This window comes from Echiichthys vipera (genome assembly GCF_963691815.1).
Source record: "Echiichthys vipera genome assembly, chromosome: 3".
Lineage (NCBI taxonomy): Eukaryota > Metazoa > Chordata > Actinopteri > Perciformes > Trachinidae > Echiichthys > Echiichthys vipera.
In genome coordinates this window covers 4567348-4583422 of record NC_139828.1, presented here as the reverse complement: position 1 = coordinate 4583422, position 16075 = coordinate 4567348, and the positions used below count along the sequence as shown (strand labels likewise).

The following is a 16075-nucleotide window of genomic DNA, read 5'->3' as shown; positions in this document are numbered from 1 at the left end:
AGCAGCGGCTCTACTTATTTATTATTCATTTTTGGTCAGTAGTTTTGTTTTTACAACATGACTCAAATTGAAAAACAGTTTATTTAATTGGATTCATGCGAAAAAGAACTAATATTTAAACAATTGATAACACCCTCCAAACATGAGCCCAGTGCACTACAGAGCCTTGGTACCAGACGTCTGTTCCTCGTTATACTTACTCACTGTCGGTCCTCGTTGCTTTTATCCAGTGAGACTGTAATCACCCAGAATGGCGCCTTCACACGTACAGTATGATTACTTACCTGGCCTCAGGACAACAGTGTCACAATGACATGAGGACTTGAAGGTGTAGGAGGCAGGTGAGATGTGTAAGGAGGAAGTGGAGTTAGATGTGAAATGGTAGAAATCACAGCATTCTTGTTTATGTGACTTGGAAATGGGTTGAATGTGTTGACCCACATTACATAGTGGAGAAGAGATGCTGCAGTGGCAGGAAGATCAAGGAATTGGGCATGGAAGAATTTACGATCTGCTCCAGTGCACAGACACTGGAGGCTATGGACGCTCCACTGAAGTAGGAGACATCTTTGTCCCGTACATTTGCATATTCATAGATTCTAATGACAGAGAGCGATGTGGAAAACCCATATTAGGCAAACATGTTTTTTAACACATGACTGGAGAAGAAATTTTGAGGCAGACTCCAAAGGGAACACGTAGACAGACAGGTGTGTTCATACTATTTCCTGAGGTTTGCGTAAAGGACTCATTCCATACATGGGCAGTACATCAACATCTACAGGATATAATGTAATATAATGTTATCAATAACATAATTATTTCCCTTCCATGAATTGTTGCAAATTTGATGGTCTTTATATTGTTTTAAAGATTAAATAGAGCGGGCAGTGACAGAATGGTTATCACAATCTCACCGTTTCTACGATTATTAATCAGATAATTTGTTATTTGACAAGAATTAAAGAAAAAAACAGATATCTTTTGGTCCAACACATTCAAGACGTTTTTTTTTCGCGTAAGGGTTGAGAACCCCTCATCTCTGTTCTCCATCCTTCAGCCTCAGGGACATACACGTTTTCTCTGGCTTTGTCCTCAGAAGCCTGGACGGACAGAAACTTTTCTTCTCAGTACTCTTCACACACAGGCAGGTAATAAAAATGCAGACAATCAATCAGCCGAAAATATGGTTGCCATTTTTATTCACCTTATATTTTGAGTAATTTAGATACTATGCAGTTATGCGTCAGCCTAATAATGAAAAATGTGACGTAAAAGAATAAAAGCTTTACAGTCACCAAACAAAATTATTTGTACTTTGTGTTTTATCTGATACTTTACAGAATTGTGATCTTAGCGTTATCAGTACATGTTTTCACCCTCAATCACTGGTATTCAGAATAACTCATCCATCTCAAAGATGATGGGACACTTTGCCTCTGCACATCAATGTGTGATCGTGACAAGTTATTCGAACCCTTCCCCTCACACTCAAACAACTTAATTTGCCTGCATGCATGCAAGTTAATGGACCAACGCACATGTTGTGTGCAGCATCGTCTGTAAAAGCACTATTTAAAGAGCTCTAATGCAACAAGTATTAAATTTAAAAAAAAATTGCCCAGAATTGGTTGCCAATTTCTCAAAATGGTTGCCAACTGCAACCTGGCAACTGTTACTATAGCATTTTAGCACAGACCTTAACATTGTACTAATGTTTATTCTTGTTTTGTTGATCAAATTCCTGCTTGAACATTTTCAATTGTGTAGTTTGGTTGGTTTGGTTTAGAGGCCTTTATTGGTGATTTCTCACTGCAAAAAAGTAGTAGAAGGTAGAATACTCTGTAATAGTCAGTCTAACTGTCTGCTGAGTGGTGTTGAAGCCTAAGTATTGAGTATTGAATCGACACACGTAGCCTCTACATAGGACATTAGAAGCTGGGAGAAAGACGTGGGGACGGTTTACAGTAACAAAAGCTTTATTTATTTTCTAAGTCAAACCGTGAAAAAAAACCTGTTGGCGATCAGAAATGGTGCAGGACCAGTTTCTTTCTCACCAAAGAGATATATAAATTCAATTACCATTTTAATAACTAATATTGCTACTGCACAGCTTCCAGCCACCAACGCTGAGCACGGTCCCAGCCCTGGACCGGTCAATTTCCTTCAATGTATTGAGCTTGTATTTAAAAATCTCTTCACGTAACAGATGTTATGAGCGGATCTGTGACTGAAATGTCCAAGTCCTGGCAGATGTTCATGGAGGATCAGGGTAGTATATGGTTCTGGATTAAACCTAATTAAACCTTTCAAATACAAGCTGCCCTGACTCAAGCCAGAGTAGGACCAGCCATCCCCAGGCCCGGTCCACAAATTAGCCTAGTGGACCGCGGTCCTGATCCGCAGCGGAGGAGCCCAGCTGTATCTCATGCCTGCAGCTAGTTCATTTTATTCACCTGGTGTTCCTGTTCAGTCGATGATTACACAGCTAGAAAACGAACAGGGCTCTCGGTGCTGAGGACAACCACATAGAACCTCTGCTTTAATTGCACACGTGAATTACTGCAGGTAACGGTGTAACTGTATGGCATTATTAAAAAATAATGAGGCCAAAACCAGCTCAGGAAACAAGAATGACATTTAGAATAATGTGGGGATGGTGAAAGAGCAACAGAGGCAGCTATGATAATATAAAGGCACAGAACTCCTCAAATTTGTCTTGCAGGTGCAGATATTCATTAACAAGCTCTGTGAGTCCAGCCTGGAGACGGTGCATTTAGAGGAAAGGAAATGGAAAGCCTTATCTGAAAGGTCACACAACCACACGTGTTAGCGAGTGTAGCCCGGTGTATTGAATGTTTGAATTACTTTGACCAGAGAACTTGTTCACACGAGGAATTCCAAAGCCAAACAGATGCTTTGCTTTTCTGTGAATAAATTATTTAAAACCATGTTGAAATTTGCTCCTGAGTGAGTGTACCATTGAATTATTTAAATATCTACCCCCTAATATTAAGAAAAAGAACATTTCTTGGTGATGGAAATGACATTCCTCACTCCAAAAGACGTCTTTATGAGGCTGCCTGCTTAAATAAATTGTGTATGTACTGTTTGTTCTGTATTTGTAATATATTGTTTCATTCATTATTCCCCCAAGAAAACAGATCATCATAACAAGAAAGTACTGAAAGTGTGATTAATGTTCTCTGATCAGATTAACGTGATAGCAAGATTGCCAGTAGTAGTGCCCACCAGAGACCAGATTGCAGTGCAGCAACAAGATGTTCTGAGTTTTCTGGATTATGGCTCGTCGCTGTTGCTCGAGTAGAAAATCTCAACGTCGTGACATTTAACCCACAGGATCACGCCTGATGTCTTCTGGGTTTGTCAAACGAAAATCTGGACAAGTGGAAGAGTGCACAAGCTTAGAATGATTTAAAATGATCTATGATTATAATCAGGTATTGTAGCTCCCTGGATACTGGTTAGCTCAGTAGGCACTTCACAAAGCACAGTTTAGTGTGCTGCATAGAAATGAGTCAAAAGGCTTCTAATACCCATCTAAATCTGATTACTGAAATCTGCAATAACTGATTATATTGGGGCAGCAGAAACATGCTGTGTATTCAAAACTGTAATCACCTTTGAGTTAGTAAGTGCAATAAAAGCTTCCCAACAGGATTCATGTATCTGTCTAAAACCAAACATGGACAGACATAGAGCACAAATGTCTAAATTGAAGGTCAAATATCAGCATTTTGTTAAACGTACCCAACCCAAGCTACATATGGCCATGTACCAGCCACCGGTTCACTACGTTATAGAATGTCATATTTCTTAAGATATCTTATGAACTTGTTGATCACATCGACTCTTTATAAAGATGGATGACTTGTACCTTGTTTCGCCCCCTGGTGGCTGGCTGCAGTATAGGTCATAAGTCCCGCCTCCTCCATGTCGTCCATAACACAATAAAAAGTCTAAAAAAAATCAATACATTTTTCTTGCTGATGTCAATATTTCTGATAAGTTTGTTTCAAATTAGTTATTTGATGCGATAAAAACAGGAAACATCATGATTGACAGCTGTGATCGACTCGTAATTGGTCGGGTGGGTGTATGGATGGGACTTTGATGACGTGACCACCCGATCACTACTGCGCAGACTAGCAGCAGCTGCGTCAGGGCTATTGTTGCTTCACCTTTGCACGTCGCCCATCTTTATATACAGTCAATTTATTATGAGAATACATTGTGATGTCACGGACCTAAAGGTGGCAGCAGTACCTACTCCACGTATTGAGGTCATGATTTGTTTCCTCTGTATTAAATGTGATTTACGACCACAGACTTAAACACGGTGAGAGAATATTCTATGGTCTGATTTATTCTTTGAAGAAGCTGATGGGTGTCAAAGCTTAATGTGAACGTATTCACTAGATCCACTCGGCTTCTTTTACTGCTACATAATGGCTGTAACGGTTGATGGTATGGCCTGATATTACAAGCAGAGCCACACTAGAGTAATCTCACAGTCCTTTTTTCTCCAGAGCCCTTGATAAAGTTGTAAATCTGTAGGCGAGGCTGTCATCAGTGAAGGAAGTCAGACTGTCTAACCCATTGATGTTTTATTGCCCGTGGGTGTGTGTCTGCCTGTGTGTGTGTCTGCCTGTGTGCGTGTGCGTGTGTGTGTGCCTGTGTGTGTGTGTGTGTGTGTGTGTGTGTGTGTGCGTGTGGAAGGGACAGTCTGTTTGACAGACAGACAGAAAGCAGCTTGTGTATTCACAGATGGAGGAAAATAAATAAGACTTCTTTTATCCCATGTCATCTATCTAAAGTTCCTCTTCTGTCTCACACACCTCTTTCACGTCCCTGGTTTCTTCCCCACCTCTTTCTGTCACTCAGTGAGTATGACAAAAAAAACTAAAATATATGGAAAGAGATGGTAATGGAGAGTTCCCCCCTCCTCAGCACGCCAGACTTGAACAGTTATCATGAGAAATTTCCGTGGTCGGGTGTTTCTCCCCCCTCCCCTCAGTCTGAATATTTTACTCTGCTCTCCTACGTAATTGCTTTTGACTGGAGTAAACAAGCTTAGAGGCGAGAGAGGTTAAAACAGTGTGTGAGTATAGAAGTTTTCACTCAACACACTGCTTAATGTGTGATGGAAAGTGTGTGTGTGAGTGTGAGTGTGTGGGCATTCCTGTTGAATTCAACGCTCGTCTCTCAGAAATGAGAATAGGTCACTGGATCATTGCCATCCATCGTCCAAGTTAATTTACCTTTTCATCTGTACTACATGAAAACTCCAAGTTTACAACTTTTAGAGATGATTGATCTCAAAACTACTGAAGTACTTTATATGAATTAAACTACTTTTTTCAATCTAAATACACAAAAAATATGACAATTGTGGTGTTTCTCTAAAATCTCCGTATTTTCCTGCTCTGTTAAACATCCCTCAAGACATTTTTTATCCTGTGCTGCAACACATTTTTGAAGGAGGCACTCCAGACGTGCTGTTCCTGAGAATAAATTGCCATCCGATCTTCATAGCTATTTTTGAAATAACTGTGATTGGCTCAAGGGAACACTATAACTGCGGGTCAAAACAAGGTGACGTATTTCAGTAAAAAATTCAGTTTGGCCCAGAAGAGGGAAATGTTCACATCTACTTTCCTGTTTCATTGATTATTTATATAGTTTGGTTGCTTCTTTAAAGTGTTGTTAAAGATATAATCTGTAGGAGGTATCGTCTCATCTGAAATTTTACTTTCTGCGTGTTTGCGTGTCTGATGGTCCGCTTCAGTCCACGTGATATGAGAAAAAGTGACTGCAGGACTGGGTGGCGTATATACCGTTATGATAGCTGGTTTTAAAAGTAGAAGAAGGAGAAGTAAAGGACAATAAAGGCAGAACTTTATAAAGTTCAAAGAGACAGAGCAAAGAGTGATAACAGGGAAATTTGCCGTCTAAAGAAGAAGAAGAATTACTTTATTAGTCCCGCACGGGGAAATTTAATTTTTTCACTCTTATTATTATACATGTTACACACACACAGGCCCGAAATACACACATGCACAACCAGGACCTATATACATGCAATTAATGGAGAGATGTTAAAGCGAGGGGATTGCCAGTGACCAGCGCCCCAAGCAGTTGGGGGTTCGGTGCCTTGCTCAACAGCACCTCGGCAGTGCCCAGGAGATGAACTGGCACCTCTCCAGCCACCAGTCCACGCTCCATACATGGTCCACACAGGGACTTGAACCAGCGACCCTACGGTTCCCAGCCAAGGTACCTATGGACTGAGCTACTGCCACCCGGGTAAAGGAATACAAGGACTAAGGCACCAACTGCCACCATATGGTATGGATTGGGGTAATGAGGTATGATGGAACCGTTTGTGGGTCCCTGTGACCAGTACAAGTTTGCAGACTGCAGACGCAGAACTTAATATTGGAGTATAAGCCCCACTTTACAACACAGCATTCAAAGTTGGCCCTTCCTCTCCTCCCCGGCTCAACAGACAGAGAGAGAGGAAGAGAGCTAGAGAGTGAATGAAGAGAGGAGAGCCTGGTCGGATGCGTACACGAACTGATGAAGCCTCTTGGATGAGAGGTGAAACGTCTTCCTAGACAAATAACCAAGTCCAGTTGCTTTGGACTGAAATTGCTTTGAGGATAACGACGACCTGGACGAATGAGAACATTCACAGGCTAACTGCTCATATATTTTTTCTGGAATATTCTGTGGATGATGAATGTGGTGTTATCAGTGATGAGTGCAACATTAAATGTAAATACTTTAATATAAGTGGTTATTGGTCAAACTAGGGTTAAGCTAGTACCATTACCATTTTGGTTAAAGCACATAAGAGCTGGCAGGATATATAATACGTTCTTCTTTTTCCTCAGTTAGTGTGGTCAACAATACATATTTAATATATTTTTTTTCATTTCTCTATAATTGAGAATGTTCCTGTCTCCACAGTGCTCGAAAGCCAGACATGGCACCTTTTCTCGTCTGCGTTAGTTCGGCTGCTGAACCAGCTTATTCACTCTTCCAGTCACTGAGCCTTTCCCATTTGCCTTGACAATACTCACTGTTGCAAAGTGGAAGTAGAAGTCTTGTTTAACATCCGTCGCATATGTGTCGCTTCGGGTGCCTGCAAGTAGCTAACGGAAATGTAAATGATGTGTCTGTTTTAAAGAGGCGCTTCAGGGAAAGTGAGCTCATTGTATGTGATCTGAAATGTTCTTTCTCTCTCTCACACACACACATACACACACACACACACGCACACACACACACACAGCCTTCTGCATTCCTATTCATTATGTGATGGCACCAAACAACCTGTCAACTTGGATAATGTCCTCTCATTAACCTAAAAGATCCAGATCAGACAGGCCATCAGTCAAACGTGCGTCTGTGTGCATCCTTGTCTGCGTGTCACCAGGAGGTGCGACAGACGGTAAATTGTTTTGGCACAGATTTCTTAAGTTCAGGTTCAATTTAATCAGATGTCAACTCGTTTTCTGATCATTATTTGGCGTCACGCCTCCAGTCACTTTGAAGCACCTTGTGTCGTTAATGACCCCGTGAGTGATGGGACACTGTTTGGATTCAGCCACCAAGCTAATTGTTGAATCTTAGCCGCCATGAAAGCAGCAGAAACCAATAAAGTGAAACTTTGGTCTCTATTTAACCTGGTCTCTATTTCTCCGTGCTTTTGTGTCTAAGTGACTAATGAGTTTAACGATATTTGGTAGTTCAGTATTGAGTGAGAGCACAAAATTCGCAAAACGGGCTGCAATGACATAAACCTTTGGGCAAATATCACACCGTAAATGGTCTTGTACTTATATGGCGCCTTTTTAGTCTTCTGACTACTCAAGGCGCTTTCACAATGTTTGTCACATTCAACCATTCACTACTGATGGTAGTGGACACTTACAGACCATCTAATCTAATCATTCACACCACATTTACACACCTATGCGCAGCACGGGGAGCAATTCAGGGTTCAGTGTCTTGCCCAAGGACACTTCCACATGTGGACCGGGGGAGGTGGGGATCGAACCGCCAATCTCTCGAATGGAGGATGACCCACTCATCCACTAAGCCACAGATGTCCCTATGTTCGTCAATGTTCATCCATTGGAAGTGCTTGTTTCCACCACAGACGGGCTCACATTGTTATTATTAGTCTCAGACAATATAAGCTTTATTTACCAGACAAATTATCAAGAACACATTATTATTTACGATGGCAGCCAGGCAAAAGCCGAAGCCTCTTGGGGTTACTGCTACCGTCACTGTGTGCATAATGAGGTTTGCTGAGTAATAATGCAGTGGGTCATGCAGGGTTTAGAAGTGCAGGCAATACTAACTGGCACTGAACTAATTAACTGGATCATTTTCAGTACAGGATCATGGGTACACATTGATTTGATTTGATTTTAATATTAAATGTAAAGCACCCGCACTGTTGCTCTCCTGCCTCACGGCGCCTCTAATACAGTGCCTGTGGTACAGTGCCTCTGGTACAGTGCCTCTGGTACAGTGCCTGTGGTACAGCGCCTCTGGTACAGTGCCTGTGGTACAGCGCCTCTGGTACAGCGCCTCTGGTACAGCGCCTCTGGTACAGTGAGGTATCTCTTCTTCATACATTTGTAGACAGATCGTACTCGTTGAAAGGTTGTCCGTGTCACACTGACATGATCGGTCATGCGGTGTTCCTCTTAGTAAAGATAAAATAGCAAGAAGCTCTTCACTATACTATATTAAACAAACAAAGCACCTTTTTAAAGCAAAAGTTAAGGCGGCTCTGTGGGGAGAGTGATCCACTTTTAAAGGAGGGAGTTTGAACCATGAGCGTGAAGTTGCGAGGGGGACTAATTTGTTGTGATTAGTTTATTTCCTTTATTTATGTTCCTGTTTATTGTGCGTGTGGTTTCCATCAAGACCCACTCTGGAAATATGAGTTTTTAGTACTGCTTTTAAATACTGACCCTGGTTTTATTGTGTCATAATACTCACTTTTAAAATCCATAATAAAAATCAAACCATAAATCATATTAATGCATCCGTCTCTCCAAGACACAAACAGTGTGTTACTCTTCCCTAATCTATTAAGTCTTCCGCATGAACGATGGACCGTCAACCTGTGCCGCACACTTGCTGGATGGCATTGGGTCGTCACAGTTATTGGAGGTTCAGGCTTTACCTCCAATATCCCATCATTTTCTAAATTTTCGTCCGTCAGGTGGCGACACTGGGATTACAACTTGTAGCCAGATGTTAAAGAATCTACGGGGGCTCACGTGTTGCTCCGTGTTTGTGTTACGGTGCTGACGTCACTATCTTATTACACTGCTTACATGTTGTTCCTGTCTAACTGTCACACTGTTGCTGTTTAGCCTCTCACATATTAATATAAAGAGCAGCACGACATCTGCCAGATGTAAAATTCAGTCGCACAACTCAAATATGGTCCCAGTCTCGAGCCCTGGGTTGGAGACACAAACTCAGCCGTGGGGGTGATCCCTCACTGGTTTCCCAACAGAGCCACATTTGTTTCGCAGCACGACCAACAAAGAGACACACCTCCTGTGTTGAAATAATCGCAGCGGTTTCTTGTTGTTCTCTTTAGCAACCGTGCACCGTGTAGTACTTTCCACAGTGTTAATGTGTTCCTGTATTCCTGTATCCACAGCAATGGCAGGAAGTGGTATCAAAATGAAATGTGATCGTCCATGATATATTTTGTTCTTCCTCATTTACTGGTGATGCTAACTTGGATTCAGTTATCCCCCCTAAAATACCAAATCATTTATTTTAGCCGTAGTGCGTTCGAAGCATAACAAAAACAGCATTTTTGAATTTCTGCATGATAAGAGGGATGCAATGTGCGACTGGTTACTGGAGCCTGGAAACAATTAGGATGCTCGATGGCTTTAGATGGAGGAGAACTGATTCCCAAAGCTCATTATTGTTGAAGTGGAGCGACTCGGAGCGGCTGATCAGCATTCTTAAGACCGCTCTTTCCACACTAGTGCCACTAATCACCAGTCCTGCATTTCAAATTCAGATTCTTGTTTTGATGATGACTTGTTCTCTAAGGCATATTACTAATGCTATTGCTGGTTCTGATTATATTTATTTATTCATTAGTCTGTTGGTTTCTCGCTTTCCCTATTCACATTCTCAATCGTGTTACTTTTTTTGAAGTTTTGAAAAGTGGTGATAGTAGTTTATACTTATCAGAGTCTAAATTCAGGGGAAAGTTTGTAAAGTAGTTGGTTTTGGATGTGCAATAACAAGGGCAGACCTCCACCATGCCCTGGGTCTTCCTTGGCCCACGATTCACCCTTCCACCAAGTTTCATGGAAATTCATCCAGTGGTTTTTCCATCATCCCGACAATCACTCAGCCAAACCAACAGAAGTGGTGGAGTGGTGGTCCTTGGCGGAGCTTCTGCCAAACTCTTGTGTTTCACTCAATGGTCCAAATGTGTCTGTTTTCTGACTACTTCTTAAATGTTTTAGCTGCTCTCGGTCACTAAATATTGACTTCATCTCTCTCCTCTCCCTCAAACAGGCTTCAGAGGAGGCCTCTCTGCTCATGTCCAGCCCCAGGATGCTGCTCCCTGCATCGGGCACGCTGCCACCAGGGGCCCCCCTGTCTATCCACCACCAGATCCAGCTGCTCCAACAGCAGCTCCAGCAGCAACAGCAGCAGACACAAGTGGCTGTGGCACAGGTGCGTCTCTCACACGTACGCAACAAAAAAAGGGTCCAAGGGGGTTGATAAAAAGTTAAACGCATACTCTGATTGACCATATAATGAATGTATTGCTGGCAAGTGGCCATAGTCCAAACAGGGTGATCACCCTTGAACCAAGCAGCAATGGTAATAGCACACTACTCACTCGTACGTATTATGGGATGCAGCAACCGGTCACAGGGGGGTGGAGCCTCTCCCAAGAAAAGATGATTTTTTTTTTGCATTAAGGCCTGACAACGGTTCGAGTCCCAGTGTGGACCATGAATGGAGCATGGACTGGTGGCTGGAGAGGTGCCAGTTCATCTCCTGGGCACTGCAGAGGTGCTGTTGAGCAAGGCAACCGAGCCAACCGTGTGTGTGTGTGTGTGTGTGTGTGTGTGTGTGTGTGTGTGTGTGTGTGTGTGTGTGTGTGTGTGTGTGTGTGTGTGTGTGTGTGTGTGTGTGTGTGTGTGTGTGTGTGTGTGTGTGTGTGTGTGTGTGTGTGTGTGTGTGTGTGTGTGTGTGTGTGTGTGTGTGTGTGTGTGTGTGTGTGTGTGTGTGTGCGCGCACAGGTGCATTCTGAGATTTTTGGACTATTTTGCTTCAATAACATTTTTCTCAAAATTAGTTTTTTCTCACTCTGAAAAAAAAAAAAACTTCAACATATATATTGAATTTTTTTTCACAGAGGGCTTTGTTCATAGATCATTCATGGCTGAGTTGAGTATTTTCTGATTTATGGAGAGATAAAAAGAGCATATCCAAAATTCCCTCAGTACAATCTTCAACAACATAAAACAAGAATTTTGAACCTGACTTTATCCAGTGTTTGGATTTATGTTCTGGAAATATCCACGCAAACGAGCACATACAGTATACTTTAATGCCTCATTCGCATATTTGAGACACGCAAATTCAGAAAACGTCTGAAACAAAATGAAAAATAATTGACTTAATGTAAGTTATGTATTGTATATTGTATATTGTAACCTTATTCAACTGTAGTGTCTTTCCTGAAATAAGAAAATTAGCCATTGCAGACACAATGTCCTGTGATCGAACACTCACGGATCATTGGCAGAGTGGAGGAGACCAACACACACCTGCGATCCATGACAAAAAGTTAGAACCGAGTGCACACAGCATCACATATACATCGTCTAGTGACAGCGAGGACTTCAGCCTCATGAGCTGGATCCACACACACACACACACACACACACACACACACACACACACACACACACACACACACACACACACACTCCTGACCCAGAAGTTTCTCAGACTGTTAACAAACTGTCTCAAGGTTCCCAGAGCCGGATACAGGGGGGTCCGGATTGAACCGCTGTGTTCACATTGAACTTTACACATCTCTTGTCATGCCCTGAGCAATGTTGGACAGACCGCACAGCGCTACAGCTCACCGACTGAGCGTGCCCAGACATAAATGCCATTAATTAGCCCTCGATGAAGGCAGAGGTCGCCGCCTGCTAGAAGAGACACGTGTAGATTTTTAAAAAATGTGTCACGACTGCTTTGCCACATCGAAGTATTTTACCTGAGGTTTAATTTTTACCGGGCTGCACACACTCCAAACATTCGTACTCCGTAAAATATTTTATATCCGCGTGTCTTTATAAACACACACACTCAGACACCTCTTTTCAGTTTTTCTGGACAGCACGTTTTCTAAGTTATCAGTTCACTGAATTGAATTTTGAGATGATCACTCATCGTTAAAGACCAGCTGTTTATAAGGAGACAGAAGGTTTTATACCCTCCTCTGTCTCCCTCACTCTATCAGACAAACTCCCTCTCTCAGGTGAGAATTAACTTCCCTAAGGCTCCTCCTAACCAGACCTAATGAGGGAGGAGAGCTTCCTCCAGCCCCGAAGGTCAAACAGTAGACAGTAACCAGATGATTAGTGCTGCCCAGGTAATGCACATTTTGTGTGTGGGTGTGTGGGTGCGTGCGTGTGTGTGTGTGTTCTCCTGCTGTCTTTGCCTCACACCACAAAATAAAATGGCATTGTTCTGTTTTCAAGATCCCACAGCATCCAATTTAAAGTTAACGTCAAAGGCAGATATTGCTATGGTTTATGATTTAATGATCTCTTACAGCAGCCCCACCTCCCCACTGCTTTTACTGAGCTGTCAGGTCTGTGTGCAGCTCTGCTGTAATGATGTTGTTGTACAATAACAACCCAACAGCACACAATAGAAATAAACAAAGCTTAAGGCCATCCATACCGAGAACTATAACTAAAATGATAGATATAACGATAATGATGTAAGCATCTGTACTGAAGCACGATTAAACGTTCTGTAAACAGTGTTGCCGAGCTCTCCATCTGTGTCGGATCGATTAGCTTACATAAGGGAGGGAGTAAGAAACAGCAGGTACAGATTTATAAAGCACTTGATTCAGTTTGTCTTTGTGTTTATTGTTATTTATAAGAATAAGAAGAAAGCAGCTGAAAAGTAGCAGCTGCTGTGCCGCACAGCCGTGGTGAAGTGTGTCCACGCCTCACGCCCGATGTCAGCTGGGATCGGTTTCAGCCCTCCCCTGACCCCAACAGGGACAAGCGGTTGAAGATGAATGAATGAATATATTTTAATATAATAACGATACTGATATGAAACATTCTTCCATAACAACCTTCTAAATTGGTATGTAGGCCATGACATATGATTTTTATAATTTTTATCCTGCCGTTGAGCGACCCTTGCGTCAGGAAACCGGGAAAATAGTCTTGCGGCTGAACCTGCTGCAGAGGCTGAACAGAGGTCACAGTAAGTGGAGGTAAGATGAATAAGCCGCAATCACAGCTCACTCTGGAATAACTGTGAGTGGAAATGTTTAATGAAGTCAGGGAAGTGAAGGGAGCACGGCGACGATCTGCTTCATGATGGAGTTTGCTCTCGGGGGCTGCTCCGTCACCGCTTAATGAAATTTGACCTCTCTCCGTCTCTGTGTCTCTTCCCTGCTTGCTTTCTGATCCGTCCTTCAATCCCTCCTCTTACTCGATTTCCCCCTTTCATCCTTACTTCTCACGCTTTTGTTTATTCGGTACTTCCTTCCTTCCGTCTTCTTTTCATCAGTTATTTTTCTACTTCCTGTCCTCTCTCCTTTCCAATCTTCTCTCCATACACGACTTCATACACATCATCCTTTCATCCTCCTTCTTTTCTTTTCTCCTCCAACACTGCTGCTTGGACTTTTCTGGTACTCGCTCTCTCTCGCCATCTTACGCATTTCATAATCATTTCACCGAAAAATAATTTCCTCCAGAAATGAAGATAAAAATAAGACAAGGAAGTGTTGGAGGCGTTTCAAACGCTGCTAAATCAAAGGGACCTGGCGTGGGCTGGCAATGCGATGATGGTAATCCTGTGTGAAGAGTACATCCTCGCTAACCAACCCTGTGGTGTCACAACGCACAACCAACAGTCCTAATCCCCTTACGCTGACAGTGGGAGAGTCACTGTGTTTTAATTTTTATCTGAGAAGGAAATGGTATCACTTAAACAGCCTTGTCATCCAGTTTCTGCATATCTGCATTTTTAGATTAGGAGGTAATCCACAAGGTCTTAATTTCTCCTTTTTGTTCTCGTTTCTTGTCTCACTTTGGTGCCACGTGCTCTTTGCTACAACGGTTCTGCAGAGCACTTTCCACTGATAACAGAACGCTTCTGCGTGGCACTAAACCCTAAAAAAGTGGCAGGATTGGGTCTGAATTTACAGCAGCAAACATAAAGTCAAAGCTTGTATGCAGTGGGTGTATGTTGAATCAAAGAAACTATGAACTATCCTTTGTATGTGACTGTATGTTCAAATCCGTTAAATAGAGACGTCTATTGCATCGTAGAGACAAGATAGAAGCAAACTGGAAAGAACAGTTGTTAAACTGTTGTGAGAGAAGGAGCCGGGAAGATGGAAATAGTCCTCAGGCGCTGTTCTGGGGAACAGTTTTCGAACAAAGGAAGCAATAAAAAAAAGGCGAGAGATGCTGCCGCCGCCTAATTAGAGCTTTAAGGAGCCATTTCAGTCGCTTGAAGCTCCTTCAATTTCACCAAACTCAGATAAGACGGCAGAAAGCATTGGGTAGCAGCACGTTTACTACCAGGGGACCACCACAGTGAAGCACAAGCAGAGCACCTTTTTTAATTGGCTCTTTGTCAGGGTTCTGCTTTTAGTGTGACTTTTTTTTTATTTTCTCTCTCAGCGTTTTAAAAGGTATACTTCTGTTTTTGTTTCTGGGGATTGTCAGACTGTCTGATGGCCTGGTTGAGTGTGTTCATTCTTTATTTTCTTTTGCATTTACATTGGGATCCTTAGATGAGGAGTTAAATGGTTTGTCTTGATACCCATCTGTTGCAGCACTGACGTCCAAGAAAAACCAATGATAGAAAGATCACAGTCACCTGGATTATGGCGCCTTGACATCATGTGCAATATGTCAATATATTATGACGTCTTGATATTTTATTTGAGTATTTGTACTGATATTTGCTGAATCCATCAGCCACCTGTCTCACGTTAGTGTAGCCTCTGGATGCCACGACTAATTTTGAGCTTTCCGGCGTAGGTAGCGGATATCTGGGCCAAGACTTCCTCCTCTAAACGGCAGCCATAGTTTACCGTCCGATTAGTAATTTAAGACCAAAGAATGGCGTTGAAGTTGAAAGATAGCGTCAAATATATCAAAATGCTTATGAAGAGCTAAATCGAACATGTTCAAACGTGATCAGTAAGTACTAGTCGGATTACAAGTGGAAGCCAGACCACACTCTAATCTTCCCAAATCTTGTCCCGTTGCCTTCAGAGCACCAAAAAAAATATGCTAGAAGAAGAACTTAAATAAACTTTTACAAAGCAAACCTTTTTTAGAGTGTCAGTACCGGTGTTACAGGAAAAAAACATATATTAATAAAACATACAGTATAATAATCTAATAACACAATAATCATCTAATCTCATCTTCAGCCTCTTATCCGGGGTCGGGTCGTGGGGGCAGCAGCTTTAGTAGGGGACCCCAAACTTCCCTTTCCCGGGCCACATTAACCAGCTCTAACTGGGGGATCCTGAGGCGTTCCCAGGCCTGTGTGGAGATCTAATCTCTCCACCTGGTCCTGGGTCTTCCCCGAGGCCTCCTCCCAGCTGGACGTGCCTGGAACACCTCCCTAGGGAGGTGCCCAGAGGGCATCCTTGCTAAATGCCCGAACCACCTCAACTGGCTTCTTTCAACTTTCAACGATAATTGAAATCTGTATATTAAAGTCATGATCTGACTTTTTTATA

At 42.4% G+C, this 16075-nt stretch overlaps 1 protein-coding gene across 2 annotated transcripts in view; it reads left to right on the top strand.

The window, feature by feature from the left end:
- The window catches only part of nos1apa (nitric oxide synthase 1 (neuronal) adaptor protein a), a gene marked incomplete at its 3' end in the record, with an annotated part of 164172 nt that overhangs the window by 141421 nt on the left and 6676 nt on the right, over positions 1–16075 (top strand). For both annotated transcript variants that reach the window (XM_083940332.1, XM_083940331.1), the window contains exon 8: positions 10606–10767. In XM_083940332.1, the coding sequence (XP_083796458.1) occupies positions 10606–10767 (162 nt within the window). The remainder of the gene's footprint in view (positions 1–10605; positions 10768–16075) is intronic.